At 39.1% G+C, this 22825-nt stretch overlaps 1 protein-coding gene across 4 annotated transcripts in view; it reads left to right on the top strand.

The window, feature by feature from the left end:
- The window catches only part of LOC132385205 (zinc finger and BTB domain-containing protein 44-like), a 41995-nt gene extending 29762 nt beyond the window's left edge, over positions 1–12233 (top strand). For 2 of the 4 annotated variants that reach the window (XM_059957120.1, XM_059957117.1), the window contains 2 exons: positions 7838–8081; positions 11843–12233. In XM_059957120.1, coding sequence (XP_059813103.1) covers positions 7838–8081; positions 11843–11914 — 316 coding nt within the window. In that variant the 3' untranslated portion in view covers positions 11915–12233. Of the gene's footprint in view, positions 1–7837; positions 11802–11842 lie in introns of those variants that run through there. The other 2 variants (XM_059957119.1, XM_059957118.1) reach the window with 2 other exon arrangements.
- Positions 12234–22825: the final 10592 nt, after the last annotated feature.

Raw genomic sequence — 22825 nt, 5'->3', positions numbered from 1 at the left:
AGCATTTCTGTTAACTGTTCATTCTGTCCTGCACATTGGCTTGGAGGAATTTTAGGCCATTCTTCCTTACAAAACTGCTTCAACTCTGGAATGTTGGTGGGCTTCCTTGCATGTACTGCTTGCTTCAGGTCCTTCCACAACATTTCTATTGGATTAAGGTCAGGACTTCATTCCAAAACACAAATTTTATTCTTTTTAACCCATTCTATTGCTGATTTATTCTTGTCTTTTGAATCATTTTTCTTGTTGTGTTACCCAACTTCTGCTAAGCTTCAGGTGACTGACTGCTGTCCTGACATTCTGCTGTAAAATGTCTCGATATAATTTTGAATTCATTGTTCCCTCAACGATTGCAAGCTGTCCAGGCCCTGAGGTAGCAAAGCATGATGCTCCTTCCACCGTGCTTCTCAGTTGGGATGAGGTTTTGGTGTTGGTGTGCAATGCCCTTTTTCCTCCAAGCATAAGTGCATTTCTGACAAAAAGTTCATCTTCTGTCTCATCTGTCAATGGAACATTGTCCCATTGACATTGTAAAACATCCAGGTGGCCTTTTGCAACCTTAAGACATGCAGCCATCATACACAAAATGCTGGTGGAACACAGCAGGCCAGGCAGCATCTATAGGGAGAAGCACTGTTGACGTTTCGGGCCGAAACCTTTCGTCAGGACTGACTGAAAGGAGAGATACTAAGAGATTTGAAAGTAGTGGGGGGGGGGGGGGGGGAGGGGGAAATGCGAAATTTTGCATTTCCACCAGCATTTTGTGTGTGTTGTTTGAATTTCCAGCATCTGCAGATTTCCTCGTGACATGCAGCCATGTTTTTTTGGAGAGCTCCGTGGTGTCCTACCACGAACATCATTCTTCCTCATTGTTTTTCTTACAGTGGACATATGAACAGAGACTTTAGCAAGTTCTGGAGATTTCTGCAGGTCTTTTGCGGTTACCCTTGGATTCTTTTTCACCTCCTTCAGCATTGCATGTTGTGCTCTTGGTGTGATCTTTGCAGGACGCCCACTCCTAGGGAGAGTAGTAACAGTACTGAGTTTCCTCATTTGTAGACAATTTCTCTTATCATTTTCTATTGTGTCTGATGAACACTGGGGTCTTTAGAAATGTTTTTGTAACCTTTTCCAGCTTCATGCATCTCTACAATTCTTCTAAGGTCCTCTGAAAGTTGTCTTGATCAAGACATGATGCACATAAACAGATCTTTCTTGAGAAGACCAGGCTCTGTCAGTAACCTGACATTGTGAGTCTTTTTTTTAAAGGGCAGGGCACCTCTACAACCCACATTTCCAATCTCATCTCATTGATTGGAACACCTGACTCCAAATAGCTTTTGTAGAAGGCATTACCCCAGAGGTTCACATGCTTTTTCCAATGAATTCATGTTATATTGGATCATTTTTCTCAATAAATTAACAAGTATAATGTTTTTGTGTTATATATTTAATTGGATTCTCTTTATCTAGTTTTAGGACCTGTGAAATTCTGATCATGTTTTAGGCCATATTTATGCAGAAATAGAGAAAATTCTATCAGGGTGACAAACTTTCTAGCACCACTGTACATCACCGAGATTTGTTTTCTTGTGGGCATACACAGTAACTCCAAGAAACTAAATAGAATCAATCAATGAAAGACCATACCTAACAGGACGGACAAACAACCAATGTGCAAAAGACAACAAATTGTGCAAATATGAAAGAGAAAAACAATGATAAAATGAATTGTTTTGTTCAGGTTGTACAAGTGCCCAAGTTAGACCACTCGGTCCCTAGAGATTATGGCTGATCTGATTTCAGTCTTAGCTCTGCATTCTGGCCCCTGGTAACTTTGCTTTTCCTGCCTAACCAAGTATCTATCCATATCGTTTTTAAAAAATGATTCAAGGCCTATCTGCGCTCTGCCTTTTGAGGAAGACAGTATCAAAAAACTGTTGTCCTCCGAAGAAAATATTTAAATTTTATTTTATTTTAGAAATACAGCACAGAACAGGCCCACCTGACCAAATGGGCTGTACTGCCCAGCAACCTGTCTATTTAACACTAGTCTAATCACAGGACAATTTGCAGTGACGAGTTACCTACTAACTAGTACATCTTTGGACTGTGGGAGGAAACTGGAGTACCTGGAGGAAACCCATGAGGTTCATGGGAAGGACGTACAAACTTCTTACAGAGGGCACTAGAATTGAACTCCGAACTCCAGTGCCCGAGTTGTAATAGCGTGTACTAACCAGTATGTTACCACGGTGCCTCATGTCTTATTTTAACTGGGGACTCACTTATTAAATTGTGACCCCTAGTTTTAGATTCTCCTACAGGACAAAACATCCTTTCTTCAAGAGGCCTCCTAATCTTGTGTGTATCAATTGTCTTCCAAACTCCAGCTGAAACAGCCTAGCTTGTTTCTGAAAACAAACTTGCACATTCCAGCTATTAGTCCAGGAAACCACTTCTGACTTGCTTCTAGATTCTTCAGTCATTTTTCAGTATTTGAATTAAAGGAGAATAAAATGATTGTTACTCTGCATCTGATGCAGCATACAGGAAAACACTAAGCTTAAAGAATCTAATTTAAAAAAAATACAAAAAAAAAACAATAAATAAAAAAATAAAAGCAATCCATTAAAACAAAATGTACAATTGACTTATATACATTGTCTGTACATATGTACATAAAGTGACGCTAGGTAGTTAATATGTAGTGGTGGTGGGATGAGTTAATGGGTGGAGATGACAGCTTGGGGAAAGTAACTGTTTTTGAGTCTAGTGGTCCTGGTGTGGATGCTGCGTAGCATTTTTTGTGCTGGCAGTGGGATAAATAGTCCACGAGCAGTGTGGGTAGGATCCTTCATGATGTTACTGCCCTTTTTGCATAATATTGCAAGACTGATGAAGGGTCTCAGCCTGAAACATTGGCTGTATTCCTTGTCATGGATGCTGCTTGACCTACTGTGTTCCTCCAGCATTTTGTGTTTGTGTATTTCCAGCAGCTGCAGAATCTCTTGTGTTTACATAGTGTAGACAGTTCTGTAGAAGCCATCTTCTGTTGCAATTCTTATCTGTCCTCACTATCTTAGGTGTGAATTTGTTTTTGTAATCTTGGTATAAGCATTAGAGAGGGATAGGAACAGACAAGTTAGGGAAATGTTTAATTGAAGTAAGGGGAAATATGAGGCTATCAGACAGGAACTGGAAGCATAAATTGGAAACAGATGTTCTCAGGGAAGCGTATGGAAGAAATGTGGCAAGTGTTCAGGGGATATTTGCATGGGTTTCTGCACAGATACATTCCAATGATGGTAGGGCACAGGAACCATGGTGTACACGGCTGTTGTAAATCTAGTCAAGAAGAAAAGAAGAGCTTACAAAAGGTTCAAAAAGTTAGCTAATGATAGAGATCTAGAAGATTATAAGGCTAGCAGGAAAGAGTTTAAGAATGAAATTAGAAGAGTCAGAAGGGGACATGAGGAGGCCTTGGTGGACAAGATTAAGGAAAACTCCAAGGTATTGTACAGGTATGTGAAGAGCCAGAGGATAAGATTTAAGAGAACAGGACCAATCAAGTGTGACAGTGGAAAAGTGTGTATGGAACCAGAGGAGATGGCAAAGGGACTTAATGAATACTTTGCTTCAGTATTCACTACTGAAAAGGATCTTGGCAATTGTAGTGATGACTTGCAGTGGACTGAAAAGCTTGAGCATGTAGATATTAAGGAAGAGGATGTGCCGGAGCTTTTGGAAAGCATCAAGTTAGGTAAGTCACTGGGACCAGATGGGACGTACCCCAGGCTACTGTGGGAAGTGGGGGAGGAGATTGCTGAGCCTCTGGCGATGATCTTTGCATCATCAATGGGGATGGGCGAGGTTCCGGAGGATTGGAGGGTTGTGGATATTGCTCCCTTATTCAAGAAAGGGAGTAGGAATAGCCCAGGAAATTATAGACCAGTGAGTCTTACTTCAGTGGTTGTTAAGTTGATGGAGAAGATCCTGACAGGCAGTATTTATGAACATTTTGAGAGGCATAATATGATTAAGAATAGTCAGCGTGGCTTTGTCAAAGGCAGTTCGTGCCTTACGAGTCTGATTGAATTTTTTAAGGATGTGACTAAACATATTGATGAGGGTAGAGCCATAGATGTACTGTATATGGATTTTAGCAAGGCATTTGATAAGGTGCCCCATGTAAGGCTTACTGAGAAAGTAAGGAGGCATGGGATCCAAGGGGACACTACTTTGTGGATCCAGACTGGCTTGCCCACAGAAGGCTAAGGGTGGTTGTAGGTCGGTCACCAGTGGGGTGCCTCAGGGATCTATTCTGGGACCTCTACTCTTTGTGATTTTTATGAATGACTTGGATGAGGAAGTGGAGGGATGGGCTAGTAAATTTGCTGATGGCACAAAGGTTGGGGTTGTTAATAGTGTGGAGGGCTGTCAGAGGTTACAGTGGGACATTGATAGGATGCAAAGCTGGGCTGAGAAGTGGAAGATGGAGTTCAACCTAGATAAGTGTGAAGTGGTTCATTTTGATAGGTCAAATCTGATGGCAGAATATAGTATTAATGGTAAGACTCTTGGATCTTGGGGTCTGAGTCCATAGGATGCTCAAAGCAGCTGTGCAAAGTTGACTCTGTGGTTAAGAAGGCATGCGGTGCATTGGCCTTTATCAATCGTGGGATTGAGTTTAAGAGCCGAGAGTTAATGTTGCAGCCATATCGGACCCTGGTCAGACCCCACTTGGAGTACTGTGCTCAGTTCTGGTCGCCTCACTACAGGAAGGACATGTAATTTTATTAACATGGAGCCTTATTGAATTTTTTGAAGAAGTTACGAGGAATGTTGACGAGGGTAAGGCAGTGGATGTAGTCTATATGGACTTCAGCAAGGCCTTTGATAAAGTTCCACATGGAAGGTTAGTTAAGAAGGTTCAGTCGTTAGGTATTAATGCTGGAGTAATAAAATGGATTCAACAGTGGCTAGATGGGAGATGCCAGAGAGTAGTGGTGGATAATTGTTTATCGGGATGGAGGCCGGTGACTAGCGGGGTGCCTCAGGGGTCTGTTTTGGGCCCAATGTTGTTTGTAATATACATAAATGATCTGGATGATGAGGTGGTAAATTGGGTTAGTAAGTATGCCGATGATACTAAGATAGGAGGTGTTGTGGATAATGAGGTGGGTTTTCAAAGCTTGCAGGGAGATTTATGCCGGTTAGAAGAATGGGCTGAACGTTGGCAGATGGAGTTTAATGCTGAGAAGTGTGAGGTTCTACATTTGGCAGGAATAATCCAAATAGAACATACAGGGTAAATGGTAGGGCATTGAGGAATGCAGTGGAACAGAGAGATCTAGGAATAACAGTGCATAGTTCCTTGCAGGTGGAGTCTCATGTAGATAGGGTGGTGAAGAAGGCTTTTGGAATGCTGGCCTTTATAAATCAGAACATTGAGTACAGAAGTTGGGATGTAATGTTAAAATTGTACAAGGCATTGGTAAGGCCAAATTTGGAATATTGTGTACAGTTCTGGTCACCGAATTATAGGAAAGATATCAATAAATTAGAGAGAGTGCATAGATGATTTACTAGGATGTTACCTGGGTTTCAGCACTTAAGGTACAGAGAAAGGTTGAACAAGTTAGGTCTCTATTCGTTGGAGCGTAGAAGGTTGAGGGGGGATTTGATCGAGGTATTTAAAATTTTGAGAGGGATAGATAGAGTTGACGTGAATAGGCTGTTTCCATTGAGAGTAGGAGAGATTCAAACGAGAGTACATGATCTGAGAGTTAGGGGGCAGAAGTTTAAGGGAAACACGAGGGGGTATTTCTTTACTCAGAGAGTGATAGCTGTGTGGAATGAGCTTCCTGTAGAAGTAGTAGAGGCCAGTTCAGTTGTGTAACTTAAGGTAAAATTGGATAGGTATATGGACAGGAAATGAGTGGAGGGTTATGGGCTGAGTGCGGGTAGGTGGGACTAGGTGAGATTAAGAGTTCGGCACGGACTAGGAAGGCCGAGATGGCCTATTTCTGTGCTGTGATTGTTATATGGTTATATGGAAGCCATCGAAAGGGTGCAGTGAAGATTAACAAGGATGTTGTCTGGATTGGGGAGCATGCCTTATGAGAATAAGTTGAGTGAACTCAGCCTTTTCTCCTTGGAGTGGCGGAGGATGAGAGGTGACTTGGTAGAGATGTACAAGATAATGAGAGGCATTGATTGTGTGGATAGTCAGAGGCTTTTTCCCAGAGCTGAAATGGCTAGCACGAGAGGGCAGTTTTAAGGTGCCTGGAAGTAGGTACAGAGGAGATGTCAGGGGTAAGTGTTTTACGCAGAGAGTGGTGAGTGTGTGGAATGGGCTGCCAGCGGTGGTGGAAATGATAGGGACCTTAAGAGACTCCTGGATGGATACATGGAGCTTAGAAAAATAGGGGGCTATGGGTAAGCCTAGTTGGTCATTCTAAGGTAGGGACATGTTCAGCACAGCTTTGTGGGCCGAAGGGCCTGTATTGTGCTGTAGATTTTCTATGTTTTGATATCTGAGGAGTATGCTACAGAATATTTTAGTGGGGCAAAATATACATTTTACATTTTGGTTTAAATGGGCTCCCTGAAAGTGTAGAACTTGACAGCTTAAGTAACACTCTCTCCAGTAAAACCAGTTTTAAATTCATTTAGAAATTGTAATAGTACCCAGAGTTCGTTTTGTTCCACGTTTCTGATTTACTGCATATTCTTCTCAATATTATTGAGCTACTCTTCAGGAGTTTAGAACCAACTCTGATCCTTTATATTTGGAAAAGGTTTCAGTTTGGATTTCTGCTATGTGTTATGTGAATGGTAATGCTTAATTCTTAAGTTAGGGAAGGAATGAATAGAGCTAAACATGCTGCTTTAAAAAGTTCTGTTAACTCTTGGAGTGCTCTAAGGTTACTGTATTTATGTTGCTTTTTTAATTCATGGGATGTGGAGAATTCTGGCATCTGTTTAATTCATGTTGTAATCTCAAGTTATTTTTTTCCCTATTGCACATTTAAAAGAAAAGTACAAATAGAATATAGCTTTGGCTTTATGGATGTGAGGTGGAAGATGCATCTCTACCAAAGGGAAGTAAGGCGCTTTTTCCCTCCACTGGCGTGCAGGTCATTCTTGGAGAAGGTGTAGCTGTTTGATCAGGGTCATGTGAAGCCAAGGGAGCAGGTGGTGAATGGTCACATGAGCAGCTGGAGCATATCACAAGTCCTGGTTATGGGACCAGTGATGCCAGGCATACAATCTCTGAAGAGTATTGATAATGGCTGATAAAGACACTGCCCAGAAGGCAGTGGCAAACCATTTCTGAGGGAAAAAATTGCAAAGAACAATCATGGTCATGGATAAGACCATGATTACCCACGTCAATACAACATGGCACAAGTAGATGAAGTTTAGCATGTAAAATGTACCTGAAACTTGAGTTCACTGTATTATTAGTACAGCAATGTAACAGTTGCACTACAGTACACTCTCCACAAATTTTAGATTTTCAGCCTCTTCAATGAAACATTTATGATGAATGAAAGTTTCCAAGGAATAAATCATTGGTAGCTAACAAACAAAACTTAGAAAATATTTTTATTGAGCAACTAGCAAGCAAATATCTGGGAGTTCTAAAATATAAAAATTTGCCCTCTACACGTTTATAGTTCAGTGTTTTCCTGTTAAATAATAATCCACTACTACCGTTGAGAAAGAAACTCAATTCTCATTTCAGGTTTACCTTTGCTTGTGATTGTTTTGGCTATTGACAGAAGCAGGTGAAATATAGGCTAAAGTGTTCTAATTGCTTGTTTTCCAGTGACTTCATAGTGCCAGACTACCTGAAACAGGAGCAAGAAGAAGCCCTCGCTCATTATGACATTGGAGACAGTAGTTTTGATAACAATTCAGCAGTGCAAATGCCTGTCATCTCACAGGTATCCTCCACACAGAACTGCGACAGCGCATTTCCCCTTGGGCACTTGGCCGGACTCATGAACAAAGATGATGAAATAATAGAAGAGCAGAAAACAAATGGTTCCGATGTAAATGGAATCCTTGGGGTAAGGGAAGATCTGCATAAGAGGGGTTCTCCAGAGGAAGGACCTCATATCCTTTATAGCTAAATTAAACCTGGTAGTTAAACTTCTGTTCTTTTGGAGAAAGTGCCTGGACCTGGGTCAAATGATTCTTGGAGCTTTTCTTCCAGACTCTGGACATTTATTTAAAATAGGTCAACATTACTTTATTTGTTTATCAAAGGTTTTGGACAAGTCCATGGGCCTTTAGTAAATTGCAAGCACATTAAACCACACATTTCTTAATTCACACAGCTGTCAAGGACTTTGCAAGAAGCTGTGGTACAACTTTTGAACAATATGTAGAGAACTATATCCTCTGACAGTGTTTTACTTTATACTTTAAAGCTGCCAATATTGGATGCCTTGTCACATTGGCATCTGGGAACATATTTTAGAATCAAAGTTTAAAATGCTGCATTGATGGATAACGATCTCATCATGTCATGAAAAATATCAGATGTTTAAATGCTCTCTGACAGAAATAATCTTATGACAGGTGAATTGAATATTCTCTTACAACTAAATTATGTTCACAGGGTAGGAAATTTCAAAATCTTTGCCAGATTATGGGATTTTGTTTTCAGCAAAAAAGTAACTTTGTACAATAAAAATCTTTTTATCAATATGAATTCAAAGTTGGCATTGTAAATAGAAATACTAGTCTGGATATCTTTTCATGCACCCAAATTATGCCATGTTTCCTTCGATAAAGTCAGATGATCCTTAGTCACCTCGTAACACATACAAGGGAAAGAAAGAGTTTAAAGATATGAGTTATTTGTATTTGCCTAGCTTTCTGAAGGCCCTTTTACTCTTGTGTTCCTGTTGGTGTTGTCACTGTTTATTCCAGTTCAGGAAAGCAGAACTATATTCAGCATAAGACACTAAGACAATTGATGTCTTTTGAGTATAAGACTAATGTAGAATAGCTTCTTGGCCAAATGGACTAGAAATGATGCAGTGAACCTTGAGGGGTCAGTCAGAAGTTTGTTTTGGAGCCATTAAATATCTAATTCTGGGCTGTTGCCACCAAAGTGTGATCTTCTTGCATTGACATGATTTAAAACTGGAAGTATCTGGACGTTTTTCCAGTGCATATTTTACTATTAATCTGAAGTAAAAGTGAATGCATATCTTCTTCAGATATGTTTAGCTACTTTTTAGTCTCTTGTAACTTGTGGATGTACGTTGACATTGACACCACAGTTGGTGGCACGTTAGTGAAGAGTATATTCAGGGAGCTTGTTTGCCTTGGCTGTTGTTCAATCAGTAGTTTATTGCAGACTTTTCTAAAACAAGTTTTTTGTGCTAACAGATAACTCGTTTTAAGCTTAAATGTTCAGACTTAGATTTCTACAGCTGTTAAGTTTTTTTAACAATCTACAAAATTTGCTGTTTTGTGAAGTGTTCACCTTTTTAAAGGTATTAATTAAAATTGTTGATCCTTTTGTTAACCTGTGCATAGGGTCATGTAATATTTTGACAATCTGAAGGCATGCTGTGATTGATTAAGGCATGTGTGTTTTAATTTTTTTTTATTTTTAGTAACTTCTGTAGTCTTGGTATTCAGAATATTTAGAAAGTAGCATTCCTGAGGGGAAAAAAAAGCACAGTTAACATTGATGGTTTAGGCTTATTCAAATAAATGCATTTTGTTATACATTGTCCTGACCAGCAATACTGAAAATACCTGCCTGGGTAGCAGCCAGAATAACCTGTACTGTAATAAACTTAAAAGTATGCTGGAAATGTAGATGGAAGAGCCTCTACCCACTTATTAATATTTGGAATCTGCCTGAGTATAAGTCTGATCCATGCATTGAATTCATTGTTTTAACTCCTGTTGTTAAAAGTGAATAGTTAATCCAGTTTTTGTGGAAGACAATTACTTGGTGGAAGGATTTTGTATACACAAAGTATCAAATACATTAATATTCTTTAATTGACTGTTCACCATCCCCCAATATTTTGATGATTTCTTCCTTAAGATAATAAAATTGAAGGGCTTTTATGCAATTTCAAATATACTCAATGCCTTGAATTTACTAAGGTCTCATTGCTATATGAATAAAATGCTAATAAGTGAGGGATGGGTCTGATGGGAATATCCTGAGATATGGAATAGGAGGAGACATTTCAGCTCATTGAGTCTGTTGTGTGGAAATATGAAACTAAGTAGACCTGCCAGGTACAAGAGATGGGTCTTGCACAACAGTGGATTCACACCATAATATCTGGGAAACCAGCACTGTAACAGTACTGTTTAGTGTTATTTAAATTTGAAAATACCAAATATTATTCTCTGTGTAGAGGCTTTTTAGTTTTGACTGCCAGTATCTTTCTTGCAAGTCTAGCAGAAACTTACTGCAAATGGACAGCAGGATACCTTGTCCATTATGTTAATTGGTTAACTTCTGTACACTGCAGAAGCAATGTAATTGGTAAACCTTTTCCTAGTTGTGATATAGTTTCCTGCAGTAGTTAAAGGAAAACAAAATTACATTTACCCTTAAATAAATCAAAAAGCACTTCAAGTAGACATAAAGGAGCCAATTGCCTAAGTAGGAACATGGTAGCAACAATAGATAGTTGTTAAACTAAGTTGCTATATTGTGTTACATTTATTAATAGTTTATAATTATTTTCCATTATTATTATTATTATGTTTTTATTCCACCAGTGTGGGTGAATGGTTAAATCAACTGTAAATGTTGACCACTATTCAAAACTCAAAAGTAAATTGTTGGTACATTCAGTGATGCTGCAGTAACTGTCCTGTACGTTTATGTGGGCATGGCTGAAGTTAACCATTATTATATGTGTATCAGTAGTACTAAATGCTGACGTGGTTCCTTTGTCCTGTACTCAAAATGTGCATCTTTTAATTGTGTTTATATTATTTTTGCATTCTTTGAAAGTGCAGCACTTTGACACTCTACATTTTGGTGATCTTAAATTCGTGTTCCCATCACTGCCGTTACCTATTTCAAGGACAGTAAAGCTGAGCCTTCAGTGTCCCTGTTGCGGTCACCTGCTTGTAAATACTGTATAGTCTGAATGATTTGGAAATATTGTTAATCTGTTGAGCAAAAGATATTGGATGGAATTTTTGATAGTATGATTGCCAGTAAATTGGAATTTTTTTTTTGTTTGTATCCTTGTTTTTCACCAGCATGGCCCCATAACAGGAGAATATTGTAAAACATAGCAAAATGAAAACCACACTGCAAAGCTCTGGCTGTGGTTTATTTTATTTATCCTGTTGTGGAGTTTGTCAGTCTATCTCCGTGTGGGTGTGTGAGTGTGCGTCTGCTCGTGCGTGAGTGTGTGTGTGTCTGTATATAAATAGGGAAAAGTTCACATATTCTATTTTCATGCTCATGATGGTCACAAGAGGCAAGTAGCATTGTATAAAGTTTGATAAAAATAATACTGCAGTTGATAATCTGTGTGGAAATTATAAATAAAGCTCTTTACCATTATTTACTGCAAACTGTGTTTCTGTAGAAATTTTTTTTTAACAAAGTGGTGGATGCATGGAACATCCTTCCAGGGGTGGTGGTAGACACAGATACATTGGAGGCATTTAAGAAACTTTTAGATTGATCTTAAAGTAGGTTAAACAGGTCAGCACAGCATTGTGAGCAGAATACAATATAAATAAAATAGTGACCAAGGTTGCTATTTTAAATTTCTTTGAATTGAAAATGTACAGTACTGTGCAGAAGTCTTAGCCACCCTAGATTGTTAATATGTTTCAGATGGCACGACCTCCACAGAGCCCTGATCCTCAACAGCATCGAGGCTGCCTGTGATTACCTGGAGAGACAGAAGCAAGCAAGACGGCAAAGTCTGCAGAAGAATTGCTGCAAATTCCCCAAGATGCTTGGAACAACCTACTAGCTGATTTTCTCTTGAAACTGCGCAACTGTATACCTAAGAGAATTGATGCAGTTTTAAAGGCAAAGCATGGTCACACCAAATATTGATTTAGTTTTTTTTATTGTTTAGTGCCCTTTATATCTTTTTTGGTATTTGGAAACTTTTCATTTCATTACTTCTGAAAGTATCCTCGCTTTACAGACAGCACACACAAAATGCTGGAAGAACTCAGCAGGCCAGGCAGCATCAATTTTTTTCTCTAGTCCTGATGAAGGGCCTCTGCCTAAAATGTGGACTGTACTCTTTTCCATAGAGGCTGCCTGGCCTGCTGAGTTCTTCCAGCACTTTGTGTGTGTTGTTTGGATTTCCAGCATCTGCAGATTTTCTCTTGTTTGTGATTCGCTTTACAGGATTGTTTTTACATGTGCCTAAGACTTGCACAGTATTGTAATGATGAAGAAAGGTTTGTAATTTTTTTGTTAACGTCTATGCAATGTGTGGCACTTCAGCATTTCTACATTTTGTGTTGATTATATATTTGCCTTTGGTGCCTGCTATGTACATTTTCATGATGTTTAAATTTCGGATAACTATAATATAGCCTGTTCACTTAATGTTTTTTTCCATTGCAATCATTTCAGAAGTTCTTTTAAAACTAGACCATCCAAATAAATTAGTTTGCAAGTGTCTGAAGGTTTCCAATAATGTACTTCTGACTTTTTTCCCCAGTGCATTAGACTATAATTTGAGTATCTTTCTGGATTTGCAGAATGTCTGACAAAACACATCGTGCCCAAGAAACTATCAAGATTAAGCTTTCATCTAGTCAATAATTAAAACTTTTTAAAGCTGTCTTGGAAGAGGTAGGCATTTTAGATGTGAGAAGTTATAAAATTAATTGTAAGCATTTTTAGTATGCATAAGCTTTAAAACACTAATCCACAATTTAATTTACAATTCAATATTTTTGATTATTTTAGTCCACAGCCCCTGCAATTTTCTTCCAAACTTTCACTAATTTCATACCATTTGAGATGAAATAATAAGTGATGTAAAAGAGATGAGACTTACACCTCTGGTCAGGAAGAACGTCACAGCAGCACCTAGAGAAGACATCCAGTGAACTACAGACAATATAGGTCGAACTTGGGAATAAGAAAGATGAAATCATATGATGGAGGTAACAGGGTAGTATAGCGGTAGCTTGATATTTTACAGTGCCAGCAAACTGGGTTCTGTTCCCACCGATGTCCCTAAGAAATTTGTATGTTTTCTGTGTGACTTCATGGGTTTCCTCTGGGTGCTCCGGTTTCCCCCCCATGTCCAAAGACGTACGGATTAGTAGGTTAATGGTTTACATTAGCGTAATTGAACGGCGTGGTCTTGTTGGAATGCAAGGCCTGTTAATGCATGGAGCAGGTTTTCTTGGGCCAAATGGACTAATTCTGCTCCTACGTGTTATGGTCTTGTGTATCTCTTTTTTAAAATAAAGGCCTCCCAATAGAAAGCAGGAGATAGAGGAATGATACAGTGCCTATAATAAGTATTCACCCCACCCCCTTAGAAGTTTTCATGTTTTATTGTTTTACAATATTGAATCAGAGCTGATTTAATTTGGCTTTTTTGATACTGATCAACAGGAAAAGACTCTTTAGTGTCAAAGTGACAACAGATCCCTACAATGTGATCTAAATTAATTACAATTATAAAACACAAAATAATTGATTGCATAAGTATTTAAGCTCTTCAAGTCAGTATTTAGTAGATGCACCTTTGGCAGCAATTACAGCCTTGAGTCTGTGTGGATAGGTCTCTATCAGCTTTGCATATCTGGACACTGAAATTTTTCCCCATTCTTCTTTACAAAACTGCTCAAGCTCTTTCAGATTTCATGGGGATTGTGAATGAAATATCCTTTTCCTGTGTAGCTTTGGCTTTATGCTTGGGGTCATTGTCTTGCTAAAATAACAACGTTCTCTCAAGTCGCAGTTCTCTTGCAGACTGCATCACGTTTTCCTCCAGGATTTTCCTCTATTTTGCTGCATTCATTTTACTCTCTACCTTCACAAGCCTTCCAGGACCTGCTGCAGTAAAGCATCCCCACAGCATGATGCAGCCACCCCATGCCTCGTGGTGGGGATGGTGTGTTTTTGATGATGTGCAGTGTTTGGCTTACTCCAAACATAGCATTTAGTCTAATAGCCAAAGAGCTCAATTTTGGTTTAATCAGACCATAGAACCTTCTTTCAGCTGACTTCAGGCCTCCCACATGCCTTCTGGCAAACTAGCTGATATTTCACATGAGTTTTTTCAACAGTGACTTTCTCCTTGCCACTCTCCCATAAAGCTGTGACTGGTGAAGCTCCCAGGCAACAGTTGTTGTATGCACAGTCTCTCCCATCTCAGCCACTGAAGCTTGTAACTCCTCCAGAGTTGTCATAGGTCTCTTGGTGGCTTCCCTCACTGTCACCTTCTTGCACGGTAACTCAGTATTTGAGGATGACCTGCTCTAGACAGATTTACAGTTGTGCCATATTCTTTCCTTTTTTTTTTGATGATTGACTTTTTACTCCAAGGGATATTCAGTGACTTGGAAATTTTCTTGTATCCATCTTCTGACTGGTGCTTTTCAATAACCTTTTCACGAAGTTGCTTGGAGTGTTCTTTTGTCTTCATGGTGTAGTTTTTGCCAGGATACTGACTCACCAGCAGTGGGACCTTCCAGACACAGGTGTATTTTTACTACAATGGAAACACCTTGACTGCACACAGGTCTCCAAAAACAGATCTCCATTTAACTAATTATGTGACTTCTAAAACCAATTGGCTGCGCCAATGATGATTTGATGTGTCATGTTATTTATGCAATCAATTATTTTGTGTTTTATATTTGTAATTAATTTAGATCACTTTGTAGAGATCTGTTTTCACTTTGACACAAAAGAGTCTTTTTCTGATGATCAGTGTCAATAAAACCAAATTAAATCCACTGTCATTCAATGTTGTAAAACAATAAAACATGTAAAGCATTGTGTTAACCACTGCACTGCCATGCCACTCTACAGTTGAGATTCCAGAGGACTGGAGAATGGCCAGTATTATACCCCTGGTTATAGGGATAAACCAGGAAATTATAGCCGGTGACCTTTATAACAGTAGTAGGGAAAAGCAGCATGGCTTTGTGGGGGACAGGTTATGTCTTACAAATTTAACTGAGGTTTTTGAAAAGGTAACAAAGATAATCTTTCAGGGTAGGGCAGTGGATGACATAGAGTTTCTCTGTAATTTCAGCCATCTCCAACGGGATCCCACCACCAAATTCATCTTGCCCCATGTTCTGCTTAACGCAGGGATCGCTCCCTGCATGACTCCCTTGTCTATTGGTCCCTCCCCACTGATCTCCCTACTGGCACTTATCTTTGCAAGCAGAGTAAGTGCTACACCTGCCCCTACACCACCACCTTCACTACCAAATAGCCCTTTCATGTGAGGCGACACTTTACCTCTGAGTCTGTTGGAGTCATCTACTGTTTCTGGTTCTCCCTGTGTGGCCTCCTGTACATCGGTGAGACCTGATGTAGATTGGGAGACCACTTCGCTGAGCACTTACAATCTGCCTGCGAGAAAAAGTGGGATCTCCCAGTGGTCACACATTTTAATTCTGCTTCCCATTCCTGTTCTGACATGTCAGTCATTGGCCTCCTCGTCAATCGTGATGAGGCCGCACTCAGGTTGGAGATATAACACCTTATATTCTGTCTGGGTAGCCTTTGACCTGATGGCATGAACATTGATTTCTCAAACTTCCGGTAATTTCGGCGCCCTCCTCTCCTTCACCATTCCCAGTTTCCTTTAACCTCTCTCACCTTATCTCCTTAACTGCCCAACTCCTCCCTCTGGTGCTCCCCCCACCTTTTCTTTCTTCCATGCCTTCTATCCTCTCCTATCAGATTCCCCCTTCTCCAGCCCTGTATTTTTTTCACCAATCAACTTCCCAGCTCTTCACCCCTCTTTCCCCACCCCACCCTGGCTTCACCTATCATCTTGTGTTTCTTCCTCCCGACCCCCCAACCTTTTAACTGACTCCTTTTTTTCTCCATTCCTGATGAAGGGTCTCAGCCTGAAACATTGACTATACCCTTTTTCATAGATGCTACCTGGACTGTTGAGTTCCTTCAGCATTTTGTGTGTGTTGCTTGGATTTCCAGCATCTGCACATTTTCTCTTGTTAAAGATGCGGTTTTGATTGGAGGTCTGTGACTAGTAATGAAAATGACTTTAGGTAAGTTTAAGATAATACAAAAATTGGAGATGTCGATCATGAGGAAGGTTGTCAAAGGTTAAGCAGGACAGATGGAAATGTGGGCAGAGAAATGGCAGAAAGGATTTTATCTGGATAAGTGTGAGATGTTGCACTGGGCTGTAAAATGTGTGAGGAAAGTTGCGTCAAAAGAGAGTATTAGTTACAAAAACAGGATCGAGGAGTAATCTGACAGGAGTATATAAAATAATGAGAGGCATTGATAGGGTTAATAGAGATGGTTTCATAAGGTGGAAATATCCATATCTGCATCATTCTACGGATGGGCAATAGAGAACATTGTAACAGACTGCATCACTGCACTGAGGTGGACAGGAAGGCTCTACAATGGGTAGTCAAAACCACCCAATGCATCACCGGCACCAGCTTATCCATCGTCAAGGACATGTACTGTATACAGATAGGTGCCGGAAATAAGACAGTAACATCATGAAATTTGTCACCCACACTGGTCGTGGGGTGTTTGCCCCACTCCCATTAGGGAGGAAACTACATAGCAGCTACACCAGGACCACCAGACACAAAAATGGTTACTTTCCCCAAGCAGTGAGGCTGTTTGGGGAAAGTAACAGTGAGGCCCTCCACATCCCCAAGCACCACTACTTTATCATTTCCTATTAGTCACCTTATGTACAGATACTTATGTGCCTAGTGTCACTTTATGCAATCAATCTATGTATACAAGCTATTTTACATATTTATATTTATTCTTTCTTTTTAATTATTGTGTTATTGTATTTTTCTGTGCTACATCAGATCTGAAATAACAATTACTTTGTTCCCCTTTACATTTGTGTATTGGAAATGATATTAAGCAATCTTGAATCTTAAAATATTGGAGGGAAAACTTTAAATGAGGTTTTCCGTATGGTTGTAAGACATAGGAGCAGAATTCGTCCACTCAGCCCATCGAGTCTGCTCCACCATTCCATCACGACTGATTTCTTATGCCCTTCAACCCCATTCTCCTCCATATCCCCACCTGTAACTTTTGACACCCTGACGAAGCAAGAAGCTATCAATCTCTGCTTTAATTATACTCAAGAACAGTCTTCACAGCAGTTTGCAGCAATGAATTCCACAGGTTTACCACCTTCTGGGTAAAGAAATTCCTTCTCATCTCTGTTATAAATGGACGTCCCTCTATTCTGAAGCTGTGCCATCCGGACCTAGAGTCACCCAATATAGGAATCATCATCTCCACATCCACTTTGTCTAGGCCTTTCAATATACAATAGGTTTCAATGAGATCCCCCTTGATTCTTATAAACTACAGTGAGTATGGACCCAGTGTTACGTACTCGTGACACGTGACAGTGGTACCCTTGTCACGTGACTGGGGTTGAAGCTATACTGGACTTGAGGTAATGGTCTTGTGATGGTGGAGTGATGTCATTTTCCTGCCAGTAGAGATCATGTGACCTTTTTTACAGGGTATAAAAGGAAGACCCCACCCTGTGAGGAGGGGCAGTTCGTGGTGGGATTTGCCATGTTGACTTCATGCCGCTGTGTGATTTAATGTGATAGCGCAGTTTAGTTGAAGGATGAAGTTTTTATCTAATGCCTAAAGTTTAAAAGGTCATTGCCAACAGTTTCTTTACAATACTGCTAGTTGAGAATCAGTGGAGAGTGAAGATCAGAGTTCGGGAGTTAAAGATCGCGGAGAATCGATTTTCAACGGTGAAATGGGTTAGACTGTGTTTAATCCTTATTCGGAAGGAATTCGTTGACTGTTCTCGTGTTAATCTCTGCGGGATAGCAGAAAAGATTGAGGACAGTGATAAAGGAAAGGTCAGTGCCTTTAAGCCGTTACGTTTCGTAAATTCTTTGTGGGAAAAAGTTCAACTTCGAGGACCTAAGCAAAGCGACGTGAAAGAGAATTTAAATCGTCTTAAAAAGTCTCTCCCTTAAATGGACTGTGAGAATTTCGAACTTTTGGCAATACTACTTTAAAGAACTGTTTGAGCTGCATCACTTTAAGAACTGTTTAAGCTGCCGCACAGCAGTTGATTTCCGGTTACGTTAGTGTTTGTTTACCTTTGGGGGGGGTTGTTTTCAGTGTTTAATAAAAGCACTATTTGTTATATAAACCCTTGCCTAACACATATATTTATTGTTGCCTGAATACGTAACATAAATATGGGGGCTCGTCCGGGATTGGATCATTTGAGTTTAAATGCTTGCTAACTTTTGAATTGGTGTTTTGGAAAAGGGGAATACTCGATTCTTTTGTTTGATTTGCTTTTGAGTGGTATTCGGCAACGATGAATGTTGATGAGTTTCTGGCTTCGCCAGGTGCAGAGTTGTTAGCGAAGGTGAAAAAAACTGAGGTATCTGAGATAGCTAGTAGATTGCAACTTAAAGGTATTTTGCAGATCACATCAAAGGCTGTAATACAGAGAAAAATCACATCATACTATGTGGATTCGGGTGTTTTTGATGAAATGATTTTAGAGTCGTTTCCAATAAGTAATACAGAGATGCAGTTGCAAATCGAACAAATGAGGTTGGAACAAAGTAAAGCAGAATTGGAGCGTTGTAAGTTAGAAGCTGATCAAAAGAAGAGGGAATTTGAATATGCAATGTCGGAATTAAGGTCTGGGAATCAGTCTTCTGGTTCTAGAAAACCGTTTGTTGCTAGTTAAGAAATTAAATTGGTCCCTCCATTTAGTGAAACAGAAGTGGAAGGATATTTTCAACATTTTGAAACTATTGCTCGGATGTCAGAGTGGCCGAGAGATAAATGGTCAGTGTTGTTACAGAGTGTAATTAAAGGCAAAGCACAACAAGTTTACATAGCTTTAACTGCTGCGCAAGCACTTGATTATGATATTGTGAAAATGAATATTCTAAAAGCATATGAATTAGTCCCAGAAGCTTATAGAGAAAGATTCAGAAGTTTGAAGAAGTCTGTGGAAAAAACTTATGTGGAATTTGCCTATGATAAAGCTGTGTGCTTTGAGAGATGGGTTTCTTCTAAAAAAAGTAAATGGGGACTATGATATATTGAGAGAGCTGATTTTAATGGAGGAATTTAAAAGAAGCATTCCTGTTGAAGTAAGGACCTACTTAAATGAGAGGGATAGTGATAAATTGCAGGACTGTGCTAGATTAGCTGATGAGTGTGTTTTAATTCATAAGAATAAATTTCCTCAGGGCAGAAATTTTAAAATAACATGGAGACTCAAGGTAAATCAGAAATTAAATCAGAAGTTAATGAGAAAGGTAAGGAGGAAGGAAAACCTGTGAAGGAAAGACAGTTTGGTCTTATTTGTAACTATTGTAAGAAGCCTGGCCATGTAATAGCTAACTGTTTCAGATTGAAAAAGGAGAAGGAAGCAGTTCCAGATGCTTGTGTGCAACATACTGAAACACCTGTAAAGTTACAGGGTTTGATAAACACAAATGAGGCTTTGTTAGAGTCTGACCAAGTTAGAAAGGGATAAGATCAATTTATAACTGAAGGGTTTGTATCCTTGAAAGAAGGATCTACTCTGGTGCCAATAAAAATCCTTAGGGATACTGGAGCTTCGCAATCACTGATGTTAGACAGTGTGTTGAAGTTTAATGAAGAGTCTGATACTGGTGAGGTAAATTACATAAGAGGTGTTGGGAGTGATTTTATGCCTGTACATTTACATAAAGTAAATTTAAAGTCAGGGTTAGTTACAGGATTTGTTAAAGTAGGATTACAGCATAGCTTACCTGTGAAGGGTATTTCTTTATTGTTAGGTAATGACTTGGCAGGTGGACAAGTTTTTCCTGAAGTGCATTTGTCAATGGAGTCAGAGGAACCAGAGTTGAATTCTAACACAGATTCTTCCTGTGTTGTGACTAGAGCTATGGCTAAAAAGATTGATGCGCAGAATGAGGTTGTTACTCAGGACTGTTCAACTCAGGATTCGAGTTTTGAGGATGTGTCAGAGACTTTATCTTCGTTGTTTGAACAAGATCCTTGGAGGAAGTCTGACTATGATGATTTATCTCTGTCTCGGAAGGAGATGATAGCAGAGCAGAATAGAGACCCTGAGATTATAAAATTAAGAGAGCAAGCTTTACTAGGTAGTGAAATTGAGAAGGTACCAGTAGGATATTACTTGGAAAAAGGAGTGTTGATGAGAAAGTGGAGATCGCCTACAATTCCTGCAAGTGAGGATTGGAATGTTGTTTACCAGGTAGTTGTCCCGAAAGTTTATCAAAATGAGATTTTGACTTTAGCTCATAGTGTGCCTTTAGGTGGACATCAAGGGGTAAGGAAAACTGTGGACAAGATTTTAAAACATTTTTACTGGCCTGGTTTAAGGAAAGATGTGGTGATGTTTTGTAAAACATGCCATACTTGTCAAATTGTGGGTAAACCAAATCAGGTTGCACTAGTAGCTCCATTACAACCTATTCCAGCATTTGGTGAACCGTTTTCTAAAGTTATTGTAGATTGTGTTGGTCCATTACCAAAGACAAAAACTGGTTATCAGTATTTGTTGACTATCATGTGTACTTTGTCTAGGTTTCCAGAGGCAGTACCACTTAGGAATATAAAAGCTAAAACTGTGACAAAGGTTCTTATAAAATTCTTTACTTATTTTGGATTACCTAAGGAAATACAAACTGATCAAGGCAATAATTTTATGTCTGGATTGTTTCAACAGATAGTTTATAAATTGGGAGCTAAGCAAATCACTTTGTCTGCATACCACAGAGTTACAAGGTGCCTTGGAGAGGTTTCATTCTACCCTCAAGAATATGATTAGGACATTTTGTGTGGAAAATGAAAGTGACTGGGATGAGGGTATATACTTACTTTTATTTGCAGTAAGGGAATCGGTGCAGGAATCTTTAGGTTTTAGTCCATTTGAACTTGTGTTTGGACATAGAGTTAGAGGACCTTTAGCTTTATTGAGAGAACAGTGGATTAGTAAGGAAGTACACACTAAATTGGTGGACTATGTTTTGAAATTTAAGGACAGGTTACATAAAGCTTGTAGCTTAGCCAAGGAAAATTTAAAGTTGGCTCAGGAGAAAATGAAGACTTGGTATGATAAAGAAGCTAGGATGAGGATGTTTAAGCCTGGAGATAAGGTGTTGGTTCTTTTCCCAGTGCAGACAAATCCTTTACAAGCTAGATTTCATGGTCATTATGAAATTGTGTCTAAAATCAATGATGTGGATTATGTGGTAAAAACTCCAGATCGTAGAAGGTCAACACAGCTTTGCCATATAAATATGATAAAACCATATTTTGAGAATCAATTTGATACTGTGACTGTTGTGGTTAGTGAGAATGAGTTTGATTTAACTAGGAACATGATAGATGATTCATCTGAATTTCATTCTAAATCCAACATTGTTTCTGTTAGGTTACCAAATTCAACCATTCTGGAAAATATTGATGAGAAATTAGCACATTTACAGCTAGAGCAGAAACAACAAATGAAGGAATTAATTTTTAAATATAAGGAGTTGTTTCCAGATGTTCCGAGAAGGACTACTATAGCTTCACATGATGTAGGTGTTGGAGATGCCAAACCTATCAAACAACATCCATATAGGATGAACATAGAAAAATGTGAACTTGCTGAGAAAGAAATTGGATATATGTTAGAGAATAATATTATTAGACATTCTAACTCGAATTGGAGTTCACCATGTGTTATGGTGCCAAAGCCAGATGGTAGTATTAGGTTTTGTACGGACTATAGGAAGGTGAATGCTGTAACGAAAACAGATGCATATCCAATTCCTAGAGTAGATGATTGTGTAGATAAAGTTGGAAAAGCAAAGTTCCTTACAAAGATTGATTTATTGAAAGGGTATTGGTGTGTTCCATTAATGGACAGAGGTAGAGAGATTTCTACATTTGTAACTCCATCTGGGTTATATGAATATAATGTTCTTCCATTTGGGATGATGAATGCCCCAGGTACTTTCCAGAGGATGATTAACTCTGTGATTCAGGGATTGAAAGATACTGATGCTTATATTGATGATTTAGTGACAGAAAATTATACTTGGGAAGCACACATTATTGCGGTGGAGAAATTGTTTGAAAGGCTTTCAAAAGCTAACTTAACTATTAATTTAGCTAAGAGTGAATTTGGACATGCCACTGTGACTTACCTTGGTTATGTTGTAGGTCAAGGTAAGGTAGCTCCTGTTCAGGCAAAAGTTCGGGCAACTTTAGAGATTCCCACTCCAACGGGGAAAAAAACTCTCAGAAAATTCTTGGGAATGGTCAGATATTATTGAAAATTTTGTAAGAATTTTGCTAATGTTGCCCTTCCATTAACTAACCTTCTGCAGAAGAATGTGAAGTTTGTGTGGACAGTGCCTTGTCAAGAATCATTTGAAAAATTGAAAACAATGATATGTCAACAACCTGTGCTTAAGGCACCTGACTTTGAAAAACCTTTTTCATTAGCTGTAGATGCTAGTGATGAGGCTGCAGGAGCAGTATTAATGCAAAGGAATGAGGGTGATGAGGTTGATCATCCAGTAGCTTACTTTTCTAAGAAATTTAATAAGC

The sequence above is a fragment of the Hypanus sabinus genome, chromosome X2, assembly GCF_030144855.1.
Source record: "Hypanus sabinus isolate sHypSab1 chromosome X2, sHypSab1.hap1, whole genome shotgun sequence".
In the NCBI taxonomy this organism is placed as follows: Eukaryota; Metazoa; Chordata; class Chondrichthyes; order Myliobatiformes; family Dasyatidae; genus Hypanus; species Hypanus sabinus.
The sequence above is the reverse complement of the archived record's forward strand: the minus strand, read 5'-3'. Positions and strand labels throughout refer to the sequence as shown.